General features: G+C 47.7%; 1 protein-coding gene across 3 annotated transcripts in view; it reads right to left on the reverse strand.

Annotated features, from left to right (window-relative positions):
* PHIP (pleckstrin homology domain interacting protein) overlaps positions 1–12,848 on the reverse strand; it is a 166,558-nt gene that overhangs the window by 67,068 nt on the left and 86,642 nt on the right. For all 3 annotated transcript variants that reach the window (XM_059731372.1, XM_059731376.1, XM_019496868.2), the window contains 2 exons: positions 3,142–3,279; positions 1,796–1,979 (listed from right to left, as the gene is read on the reverse strand). In XM_059731372.1, coding sequence (XP_059587355.1) covers positions 1,796–1,979; positions 3,142–3,279 — 322 coding nt within the window. The remainder of the gene's footprint in view (positions 1–1,795; positions 1,980–3,141; positions 3,280–12,848) is intronic.

Raw genomic sequence — 12,848 nt, forward strand, 5'->3', positions numbered from 1 at the left:
CATCACCAAATTTGGGAACTTTGGTCATCATTGGCTGTAGGGAAAAATAGGCAGCAAGCAGTGGCAAGCCAGTATAACACTGGAGTTGGGTCATCTAGCACGCATGAGGTCCCACACACTTCCAGATTTGGATCTGTCCCGGAGGGCCAAATTAGTTGGTCCTCTCTCCTTTGCCCCCAAAGAAAGGAAAGTATCTGGTGTCCTTGGCGATGTATAGAGTCTCATTTACCTTGGAGTTAAATATTTCTGATACAAAAAAGGGAATGTTCTCCACCCTGTTAATCAGTTCCTTAGAAAAAAGAGCCCAGAAGGGAAGAAGACTTTCTCATGATCACCACTATGGCCACTGATGAAGGTGTGGTATCAGCTGCATCAAGGCTATCTCATATGGAGATTTTGGCCATGAACTGTCCCTTCGTAAGAAGTGAAATAAAGGTCTTCTAAAAGTCTGGAGACAAATCAACAAAGTATGCCAGATATTCATGAAGTCCAAAGTTATAGCAGATCAACAGTACATAGTAGTTGGCTACCCAGAATTGACAAATGGCACATGAACAAGACTTCCTTCCTAGCAAGCTTACCCTTTGATTCCTTATCCTTTCTTATCATAAAGCTCGTTTTACCTTCCCCTGCCTGTTAAGAATAAAAAACATGGCACAAGGTGGTAACATAAAAATTCTGGTCCCCACAAAAGGGCCTGATATTATTTACCTATTTCCCAAGTAACTGGGAAGTAGTAACTTGCGTTTGTCATATAATCCCCAGTGACACAGAGGATGAGCTGGCTATGTGCAGACTGTCTTGAAGATATTTTGCCACAAGGCAAAGAAAGGCTCACCAATGTCCTCTACTGAAGTCCACTATCTGGGAGTACAAGTACTTCATCAGAAGTGGAACACCACGTTGGGGTCAAGAAGCTCCTCCACTTTGTAAAGTTCTCCTGCTCTGCGAATATGAGACCTGAAAATTGAGCAGGGGCCAAGACAAATAATCAGGTCTCAGCCAGTAGGACCTGTCTCTGGAACTGCTCTTTGAATGCAGGGCACAGAGTCAAAAGGGCCACTAAGACGAGGGCTTCAAGCAACCACTGGACCAGAAGCAAAGCAACACCAGAAGCATCAACAGAGAGCCATTACTAATTATCTCAAGAATGAATTCCATGGCTATGGTAGAATACTGAGGGATAAATTTATTCTGAAATGAGGTTATTTTCTGAGGCAAAAAAGTTAAAATGAGGAGATTGCAAGCAACATTGTTGCTAGACTTGCAACACCTTCACAGTCTGTTGAAGGAAGTCGTTGTTTAGGAAAGCATATGCTATGCATCTCTAAATTAGTCTATAAAGCTGCAAATCTACCCTGCCTCACAAGAACTTACCACTAAGATTACATCTAGATTACTTTCAGAAATGTTGCTCTGGGCTGGTGTACTATCTTTGCCAAAAGGAGTTAAAATGTAAAAACAGGGTGTTGTCAGCAAATGGCAGTTGAACAATATTGGGTTACTACTTACAGCTAGGACACTAGAACTAATTTTAGGCAAATATGTCCCTGTTGCATAGTATGAAAAGTTAGCCCCACAACCTCCCCCCACACCACGTGCCAAACTATTGTTTTCTTATTCAATCTCTCCTAGAAGTTAATTTCTTCCTCATGATATCATCCCCCCTCTTCCAAAAATTAAAAACCCATCAAGGAATATACATACCAAAATGAAGTAACTGCATGGTCACATGCCACCTAGACCAAAATCCAAATTTAATCTAATTAATAACTTTCAGAAGAGACAGCCTTACCTGGCTACCCCTGATGACAATTCAGGTACCACAACCCTTCGACTCCAAGCTACAAGGTCCCGCTCGGTGGCTATTTCACTTCTTGGTGCATTGCTATGCATCTGTCGCACACCTTCAATTTGTCCACTACGCCTTAAACCTATATTTGGTGGTGAATGTACTTCTGAGGTAGTACTTACAGAGCCTGCAAAATTAATACAGGTGTACTTAATCTGGATTCTAAGAAAAAATTCTCAGAAACAAAAATCAAAAATAGAATTACAAACTACATTTTTCTGAAGTAAAAGATGAATTAAATTAAAGTATTAACTGGATTTATGTATAGCAATAATTGCAAGAGGAAAATTTCTCATTCCAACACAGGATTATAGAATTAGCAAGCAAGAAGCAGAGCAATATAAAAAAAAAAAGCTCAAAAATACAAGCTGATGATCAACTATTTTTGACTGAAAGAATCTAGGCAAGACATGTTCCACCACTGTACTACTCTTCAAAACTACTCACCTACAAAGTAAAGGAAGTATCTTAACATCACATAGAAATTAGGAAAGTGCTTGCTAACGGATTTTGGTTCTAAAGCTGTTTTGGCATGTGCGCTAGCTTTCCCTCCCTGAATTCAGCTGTTCCTTAGGAAGTACAAAAGAATACTACCCTTAAAAAAAAAACAAAAACCCCAAGCAAACAAAAAAATGATCCACTGTAACGTATTTGGTGACGGGTGAGCCCTATCTATTGGATTTCCAGTTTGCAAGCATAAGTGATTTAATGAAGAACAGAACAAGGCAAGCAAACAAAAAAACCTCAAAGGGACAAACTCAAATTCTTAATAAAATTTCAATCCCCATATCCTTCAATTTTGCAATTCTTGCTCCTTCACATTTGCCTTCTAATTTTAATCAAGGTTTTTATAGTTCTGCAGATTACAAGGGTACTTACAGCAAGTAAACTGTAGTGGACCTTGCTAATGCTCCTACACTTTTTCTCTTTTTTTTCTCTGTAGTGTAGAAGCTACAGCATTTTTGTCCAGCAACTAACCATATCTGGATTAGCTAACATTAATACAATAAATATTCTCATCTAAACACTATATAGTACTGCAAAATTCCTCAAGTTTTGCTATATGTGTACTGTAATATTACACTCTAACTTCATTTTAGCATTAGTGAAATGAATCCATTAAACAAATCCATCCTAAAAAAGTGATCCACAATGATCAACAGAATGACTGGAAAGTGGAATATTATGCCGCTCTCCCCACCCCAAACAGTAATACATGTAATTCAGATGTATCCATTAATTTGCCGTTTCACATATATAAGTTGTTTATATAGCAAAGCAAAGTCTACCTCTGCTTAACCGACTGATATTGCTAGTTCCTGCCTCCCCAGAACGTCTTTGATCTTGTTCTTGCTGAAGCCTCTGTATCATGCTGTCCAAAGGACTTACTTCCTGGTTTGCTTGTTGACTGAGAACTTGGTTCAATCCTAGGGAGGATGGGAAGACAAGGTGACCAAAAATAATTACACTAATGGCACAAGATGCTGAATATTCCAAGTTGATTGTCTAAATTTTACCTTAAAAATCACAATCATGATAAAAGTAACTGCATAATGAAAGTCTATTAATATACAAGTATATGTATACGTGTATTGTACACAAGTATATATAAGTGCATATTAACTGTATAATAAAAGTAACTCAATATTTAACTGTGCTAACACAGGTTTTAGGTATATAGTTTAGGCATCCGGTTTTGTTGGATTACTTGCTATTGATTAGATTCAATTCTGTGTAGTAAGAACAATACAATCAAAATTAATACAAATATGATGGCTAATAAAACTACTCTTGAACTAGCAAATATTTTCAGTTACAAAAAATCTTTATTGGGAAAACATTCAACTTTAGTATTTTCAATTTAGTTTATACTAAATTTGGTTTATATAGTTTATTTCAGATTATGACAACAGCCTAAATCAACAGTGAATATACTGCTTGGTTAAGCAAAGTAACTGGTTCCCCAAGATGTTTATCTACATATAATCCACACTCTGTGGCTGCGCAGCAGTTACACAATAGCTTGTAGGTGGCTAAAAGGAGAGCTAATGGAACAACAGCAGGACATAAGGGCTAGGGCAGACATTCAAAAAGCTGGAGCCTGAATTGATTCAATCTCTGCAGGTTAGTCTAATTAGCTCCTGCTCCTGTTGCACTGTGCAGCACTACTCGGAGCAGGGGGGAGCTTCCTTCAGCCCAACAGCTTCAACCTGAGCTGGGCTGAAGCAGCCCACTGGGAAGGGCCTGGCCCAGCCTGGGCTGTCCCCTCTTCCTCTGCTCTTAACAGCACTTTCAGGCTGGTTCAGCTCAGCCCTGCAGCTCCAGCCACTGGCAAGGCAGGTAGATGGCAGGGGCCATGCCAGCCAGCTCTGGCCATGCTCCCTCCCCTGCCACTGAAGTGGGGAGAGCAAAAATAGCCGACAGGGGCCACAGTCCCCCAGTGAGGTGGGGGAGGGGGTGGAAATAAACCCCCTCCCTGCTCACTACCTCAGAGGACCATGTGTCTGGCCAAGCCCCTGCCCCTGCTCAAGTTAGAGAGCAGAGGGGTGGGCCAGCCCTGGTTTCTGGAGCAGAAAGCATAGCCCTGCTCAGGGCTGCAAAGCATCTGGGATGCTGGGGGACTCTGGTTTAACTTAAAGTAGGAGGGAGTCTGGGACAGAAGTTGCATAAACCAGTTGATGCAAATCGGTTAAATCTGATACCATATTCAACCAGGTTTATCTTAAACCAGTTTTGGCCATTTTGAAACTGGTTTATGTGCACTAAACTTATATTCTGTTACAGTTTTAAATCAGTTTTGATCACCTAAACTGGTTTATGTGCATCTTTTGTCCCTAGCCTAGAGATTAACAAATAGGAAATGTATGGAGAGAGTTCTACAGAACAGCTCTACTTATTATTTAGACCATGAAATTGGCTAGGTGAGCAACAGTCCAGGACACACAGCACAAAGCCTGGCACACAGCACAAAGCTGGCCCTCCAGCCCAAATAATTGCCCACCCTTGCGTTAGGGGAACCGAACCCTTGTTCCCTTCTCCTTGCATCCCCTTCTCCAGTCCCAAGTTCCTGGCAGGCAGTCAGGTTGGTGCTGGAGTGTTGTGAGCCACTTTGAGCCATGTGGGTGTAGCTGGAGCAGCTCCGCCTGACCTGACCAGGGAGCATGCCAGGGACTTGGGACAAGGTGCAGGGAGAAGAAAGGGAAAAAACACAGCATGGTACCAGCCCATCTAGGCTCAGATAACCCACAGCTCCTAGCCCCCTTCTCCCACCTCAAGTCCCCAGCACACAACCAGGTCAGGCAAGAGCTGTACCAGTTGCACCCACGTGGGCCAACGTGGCATGCAGGAACACAAATGCGACACTGGCCCAGCCCAGCTGTGCATCAGGGACTCCAGGAGGGGGTGCAGAAGGAAGACGGCTGGAAGCCACAGGTTATCCAGGCCCGGCCAGGCTGGTACCACGCTGTTTTTCCCCCTTCTCCCTGCACCCCTGAGTCCCCAGCATGTAGCCAGGCCAGGCCATGCTGTGTTCCTGTGTATCACTTTGTGCCACATGGGTGCAGCTGGAGTAGCTCCTGCCCAACCCCACTGTGTGCTGAGGACTCAGGGTTGGGCAGGAGTTGCGCCAGCTGCACCTTAAATGGCATGCAAGAACATAGTGCAGCACTACGCAAGCGATGCCCAGGCACCTACCAGACCCCAGCCTGGCAGCGCCTGGATAACCTACGGCTCCTGGCCCTCTTCCCTACACCAGTGGGGAGAAACTTACCTGAGCTTCAACTTTCAGGGGGCTGAGCTGTTTGGTCTGTGAACAGCTGCGAAGTCAGAGCTGCGCACAGACAGCCTTGCTAGGCAGAAGCCTGGCCAAAAGCTCAGTGCCCATCTTGGAGCAAACATTGGGGGCTGTGGGGCAGGAGGAATGAGTGGCTGCTGTAGCAAGCTACGGAAAGTGAGAAGGGCAAGAGGCACCGAAAGCCAGGACAAGCATGGGCCGGATACAATTCTCCTTTACAGGAGTAGTCACAGGCTGGATAAAATCATTTGGCAGGTCAGATGTGGCTCACAGGCCATATTTTGCTCACCCCTGGGCTACAGTCAAAGTGCATCAGAAGCCTAAAATCAACTGATTACGGCTGAGAGCCTAATTGGTGCCATATATTATTTCCTTCTTGCACATATCACAACATAGTTATAAGAGGGTGACAAGACAGAGAAGCATGAGAAGCTTCTGCTCGAAAAACATAATGAAACTGATAAAGACTTAGATTCAACCATCAAATCAACCTATGATGCTTTTCCTCTATATTCAAGGAGGGCATGAAGGACCTTGAAAGTGAAGACAAGCGCTGCTTGCAGATGTTAAAGAAAAACAAAAAAAAATGGCACAGCACACACCCAAAGAAGATAGCACAGTCGTTGGTCCTGGCAAGTCCGACATCTGCATAGATCAGGAACTTTAGTGTAGCTTTTCTGGTGCTTTTACCTAATAGCTGACTGAATCAGCTTTAGATAAAAGCACCAAAAAGCTCCACTGAAATGCCCAATCTATACAGATACTGCAGAACTGGGTCAAAGTAATGCACTGCTTCTTCTAGTAAAGCACTTATTTTGTTTCGTATTTAACATCTGCAAGCAGCCAAGATGCTTAAGTGTGACATCAGAAGAGGTAGCCAGCAGAAGAACGCAAAGGGGGCTGACATGATCTAAGTGATTTTTACAGCAGCGTTCTGAATAGACATAAATCAGGTATGACAGCATTTTTCAGGACAAGAAAAAAACATGGTACACGAGATGCTGAGAGCGTGGATGAAAGATCTGGCTAAGTTGGATAGATAGAAAGACCCTATCTTAGTTGTTATGCAGAAAGAATGCACAAAACTAAAACAAAGAACACTCCCCAAGTCCTCATTCAGGCTGAGGCAAAGGCGATGCCCAACAATGAGACAACACCTGATCCGTAATGGAACGTGCAGTAAAGGACCAGAGGGATAAACTAACTGCTAAGTCCCTATTCAAGTAGGAATGTGCTTACGAAACATAAATTGATAAGCTGTCCCAAGAGTCTGCCAGCAAAAATACCACAAATGTCTACAAAGGATCTAAAAAGAACACTTTCTGTATAACACAAGATAATGTTCTTGGTGCTTAGCAAGTGAAGCTTTATTTCCCCCAAGTTACAATGAGATACGGGAATATGAATTTCAAGTGAGTAGAGGAGGGATGGGCAAAGTCTGGCCTGCGGGCCAGATCCAGTCAACCATGGACTCTATTTCCCAGAGGCCCCTGCCCGCATTGCTTGGGCTGGTCTCCATGGAGACCCCAGCCACACCTACATAGGAAAGCTCAGGCTGGGGCTGCCATGAAAACCAGCTGCTGCCTCATATGCTGTCCACTCGGCTGAGCAGTGCAGGGAGCTGCTGGGAACTTGCAATGGGGGCAGCTTGCTCTGGAGCCAGGACAGAGCTGTGATCTGTAGCCTGCACACTTTGGACAGGGGCACGCAAGCCAGTGATCGCAGCTTTGCCTCAGCTCCAGACCAGGCTGTTACCACTGCAAGCAGCTGGGGCAGAGATGTGATCCCCTGCTTGTGCGTCCCTGCCCAGAGCGTGCAGGCTACAGACAGCGGCTCTGCCCTGTCTCCAGAGTGAGCTGCCCCATCATAAATTCCCAGTGGCTCCAAAGCAGCCCCCTGTGCTGCGCTGCCAGTGCAGCTATGGCTGGTCTCCATGGCAACCCCAGCCTCTGCTTTCCTGCAGGTGTGACTGGTGTCTCCATGGAGACTGGCCCAAGCCATGTAGGCAGGGGCTGCTGGGAAATGGAGTCTGGTTGCCAGACAGATTGGCCATTTTGCCCACCCCTGGACTAGACAGATACCAGATACCTTGCAGACCAAGCCCTACGAGGAGAGACTAGAGAACCTGGACCTTTTCAGCCTCCGCAAGAGAAGGTTGAGAGGCGACCTTGTGGCTGCCTATAAGTTCATCACGGGGGCACAGAAGGGAATTGGTGAGGATTTATTCACCAAGGTGCCCCCAGGGGTTACAAGAAATAATGGCCACAAGCTAGCAGAGAGCAGATTTAGATTGGACATTAGGAAGAACTTCTTCACAGTTCGAGTGGCCAAGGTCTGGAACGGGCTCCCAAGGGAGGTGGTGCTTTCCCCTACCCTGGGGGTCTTCAAGAGGAGGTTAGATAAGCATCTAGCTGGGGTCATCTAGACCCAGCACTCTTTCCTGTCTATGCAGGGGGTCGGACTCGATGATCTATTGAGGTCCCTTCCGACCCTAACATCTATGAATCTATGAATCATATTTACCGGAATCAAAGACTACTCTGAATTAAAGACAACCTTTGCTAATTAGACTCTATACACTGAAAGATTCGTAAACATTATATTTTGCATGTACAGAATCTACTTAGTCTTAAATTAGTCTCTCTACCACTGCAGCAGGAAAAGCAGTAGCAGGCAGTGGGGGATTTAAGTGGCCTGACCCATACCCCTTCCCCCAATGTCTGACCTCCCCCGCCTCCATCCCCAGCCTACGTACCCCTCTCCCCACCCCTGACCCAGCTGCAGCCCTGCTCCAGCCCAGGGAACAGAGCACATGGTTGCTCCAGCCCCAATTCAGGCACACAGTGGGGGAGGTTGCAGCTGCAGCTCCGATCCTGGGGGCTTAAGTCAGAACTGGAGCTGCAACAGCCATCTTCTAATTTAATTCCCATGGCAGACTCCATTTCCTAGCAGTCCCTGCCTGCGTTGCTGCAGCCAGTTTCCATGGAGACCCCAGCAATGGTGGGCCTATGACAGCATGGTGCCACAGTTTCCACGGAGGCTGGCTTTGGCAGTGATGTCAGGGCGCATGGCTAAGCAGGTGGGCTACTCCATGGCCAGGGCTGGGATCCTGCAGTGGTGACAGTCTGCTCCGGAGCCGGGGCAGAGCCAGGATCTGCTGCCTGCACACCGTTTCCCTGGGTGTACAGGCAGAGGGCAGCTCTGGCTTGGCTCCAGACCATACTGTCACTGCCACAAGATCCTAGCTCCTGAGCAGCTCCCTGCCCAGCTGTGTACCCTGCCAGTGCTGCTGGGGCCAACCTCTATGCAAATCCTGGTCCCACAATGTCACAGCCCAGCCACTGCTGGGTTCTCCATGGAAACTGGCCGCAGAAACACAGGCAGGGTTTGTTAGGAAATGGAGTCCACCACAGGCCCAATTCAGCCCATGGGCCAGACTTTGACTACCCCTAGTCTAGAAGAAAAACAGCTGACTTAAAAAAATAAATAAATAAAAAATCATAATTCAAACAAACATGCAAAGAACATTTAACTAACTGATACTATCATCATCTGTAAGCAGATTAATTCACATAGAGCACAGAACATGGACACTGCACAGTGTTCCAAGAGGCAACATATATAAATTAGATGTTAATCACTGATCTTAGCCAAAAGGCTGACAAGCTAATGATCTTGTTCTTATAATATAATATTATGTTTAAACACATGTTCCAGAAGTTCAGCATGTTACAGTTGTGCTAAATCAAGAATCAGTTTTATTCAACATTTATGTGGCATTTTTCATATGCTATGATCTGCTTTTCTCTGAAAGTAGGAGGGAGAGGAGGCTAACTGGGCACACGTGCGGGCTCTCAGCACACATATACCCCCTGCAACGTATCTGAGGCAGCAGAGGCTGAGAAAGCAACAACGGGGGCAGCAGCAGCTAACCCCCCCGAAGGTAAGTGGGGCAGGAGCCAGCGCAGCTGCAGAGGATCCGGAGGGGAACCCCCGGATCCCTCTTTGCTGAGTTAAGAGGGGAGCCGTGCTCCCGAGATGCGTGAACAGGGAGCCAGCTAGGGGGGACCCTTCCCCCAGGTGACAAAGGGGATCCCCTCAGAGGCTGCTCCTAGGGGCTTGCCCCACAGCACCAGGATCCGAGACCCCCCCAGTGGGGGGGGGGGAAGGTAGCCGGCAGGCACTTCCAGGTAATTTGGGTTACCTGATTGGCTGCTCGGCCACTGCTCAGCCACCTGATTGGCTGCTTGGCCACTGAGAGAAAATTCAAACTGTGGGCTTTAAAAAGCCTGCGGTTTGACTCAGCGCCCAGCAGTTGGGTGCGCCCAGCAGTTGGGTGCAGTAGGAGGGAGAAGAGGCTGACTGGGCACATGTGTGGGCTCTCAGCATACGTGTGCCCCCTGCAACGTACCTGAAGCAGCAGAGCACCTGACCCCCCGAAGTTAAGTGGGCTAGGAGCTGGCGCAGCTGCAGAGGATCCAGAGGGGAAGCCCCTGGATCCCTCTTTGCTGAGCCGGGTAGGGAGCTGTGCTCCCAAGCCATGCACGAACAGAGCATGCAAACAGGCGCACTCTGTAAGGGCGTGCCTGCATTTGCGCAGATGTTCGCACGAGGCAGGCACACAAAGAGTAAGTGACAAGAAGGAGCACTTAGCAAGAGCGATGATGACTCGAAGCTCAGCAGCTAAGGTAAGAGCATGGGATGAAGCTGCAGCTCAGATGGCGCTGCCCACCCGTGGTTCCTCTGAGGTGTCTACTCAGACAGAGCCCTGCCCCCCTGTCTGCAGGGGTGGCCTGGCAGTGACCCTACCATCAGGGGAGGGGGGGAGCCCTCTTGCCTGTCCCTCATGTGCCCAACTTCGGGCCTTGGAGGAGCAGGTGAGGGAACTCTAGGAAGCAGTGAGCAGGCTAAGGGGGATCAGGGATGATGAAGCTGTGATTGACAGGCATTTCCATTCCTTACAGCTCCAGATGCCCAAGGGTGAAACTCCATGCAAGAAGTCTGCAGCAGGGGAATGGAAGACAGTCACCTCTGGATCCAGGCAGCAGGGCCTGGTGTCTGCTTCCCCATTGCATGTGGGGAATGGATAGAGGGCCCTGACAACCATGGAGGAGACAGAGGAGGAGCATTTTCCTGCAAAGGAGGTGATCCCTATAGCCCCTACCAGGCAGACTGGGGGATCACTGCCCAGGCAAAAGAAGAAACATTGAGTGATTGTGGTGGGTGACTCAATCCTGAGAGGCACTGAGAGGCCGATCTGTCGAACAGATCCTATGGTGAGAGAAGTCTCCTACATGCCTGAAGCTAAGATCAGGGACATCACTGAGGTAATTCCTGCTCTCATTAAGCCCTCTGACTACTATCCCATGGTCCTTGTCCATGTGGGAACCAACGATGCAGCTAGGACCAGCCCTGACCGCATCATGAAGGACTTCCATGAACTGGGAGACAGCCTCAAGAAGACTGGAGCACAGGCTGTATTTTCTTCCATCCTTCCAGTTGGCAGCAGCCGGAAACACCAGGATGCCCTCATCAAGGAAGTCAACCAGTGGCTCCAGAGTTGGTGTCTTCAAGAGAGCTTCGGATTCTACAGCCATGAGCAGCACTTCCAGGGAGGAGGCTTCCTGGGAGATGATGATCTTCATCTCTCTCCCAGACATAAGTATCTGTTCGCCCGCAGGTTGGCTGATCTCCTCCGAAAAGCTTTAAACTAGGCTCAACGGGGGTCGGGAAACCAGTTGTCAAAGAGAGCCCAGGGTTGGTAAAGCACAAACAAGATGCCAGATCACACCAGGTAAGTATTAAGGGGTTGATAAGCCATAAACAAGGCACCAGACCACACCAGGTAAGTAATAAAGGGAACACACACCATCAAGGTACAGGAGCACCAAGAGCCCCCTCTGGGGGACTAAAATGTCTTTATACAAATGCCAGGAGTATGGGAAACAAGCAAGAGGAGCTCACACTCTTGCTTGCTAGCATCCAGTATGACCTAGTTGGACTAACCGAAACATGGTGGGATTCTACACATGACTGGACGACAGGCATTGAGGGGTATAGGCTGTATAGGCACGACAGAGTGGGGAAAAAAGGTGGGGGGTAGCACTCTATGTTAAGGAGCAGTATACATCTTCCACCATTAAGGCAGGGGTGGAAGAGGGGAACACCAAGGCATTGTAGGTCAGGATCCAGGGGGGGCCAGGGGAAAAGGACTTGGTCGTGGGGATCTACTACAGGCCTCCTCAACAGGATCAAGAGCTAGATGAGGCATTCTCCAATGTATTCTCCAGGCAGCTAGCAGACGCCACACAGGCAAGGGAGGCGGTGGTCATGGGAGATCTAAAAACTACCCAGATATCTGCTGGGAGGAGCAGACAGCCAAAACAAGCTGCTCATGAAGGTTCTTACACTGTGTGCAGGTCCTCCACCTAACCCAGGTGGTGTCTAGTCCCACCAGGGGTAGCGCCTTGCTTGACCTGGTCTTAGCAACAGGGGATGATCTCGTGGGGAACATGCGAGTTCATGGTAGCCTGGGAGACAATGACCATCACTTGGTCGAATTCATTATCCAGCGAAGGGTGGGTAAAGTAACTAGTGGGGCTAAGCTGTTGGGCTTCAGAAGGACCAACTTTAGCATGCTTAGAAGGCTAGTTAGTGAGGGGATGCAACTCAAGACCACAGAGCAAATGGGGGTCCAGGAGGGTTGGAGGTCTCAAGGGAGTGATCCTTGGGGCTCAAAAGGAGTCTATCCCATTACGTAGGAAGGGAAGTAAGGGGGCAAGAAAGCTGGTTGGTGGCTGAACAGGGAACTCCAGGAGAGTCTGGGGGCAAGGAAAGATGTATAGACAATGGAAGCAGGGAGCAGCTACCAAGGAGGAATATATCTCCCTGGCATGTTATTGCAGGGAATCAGTTAGACAGGCCAAGGCAGGGCTTGAGCTCAGGCTGGCTTCAACAATCAAGGACAATAAGAAGTCCTTCTTCAGGTATATAGCGGGCAAAAGAAAAGCTCAGAGCAACATAGGGCCCCTGCAGGACAAATCAGGACAGTTGGTGGTTGATGCAGGGGAAAAAAGCAGAGCTCTTCAATGAGTCCTTCACTTCAGTATTTCTATGTACCGACCAAGTCAATTCTCCCACCTCGATCACTGACGGATGTCCACATGGCACCAGTCCGCCTACAGTTAGTTCTGAAATAGTTAA

This window comes from Alligator mississippiensis, chromosome 1 (genome assembly GCF_030867095.1).
Source record: "Alligator mississippiensis isolate rAllMis1 chromosome 1, rAllMis1, whole genome shotgun sequence".
Lineage (NCBI taxonomy): Eukaryota > Metazoa > Chordata > Crocodylia > Alligatoridae > Alligator > Alligator mississippiensis.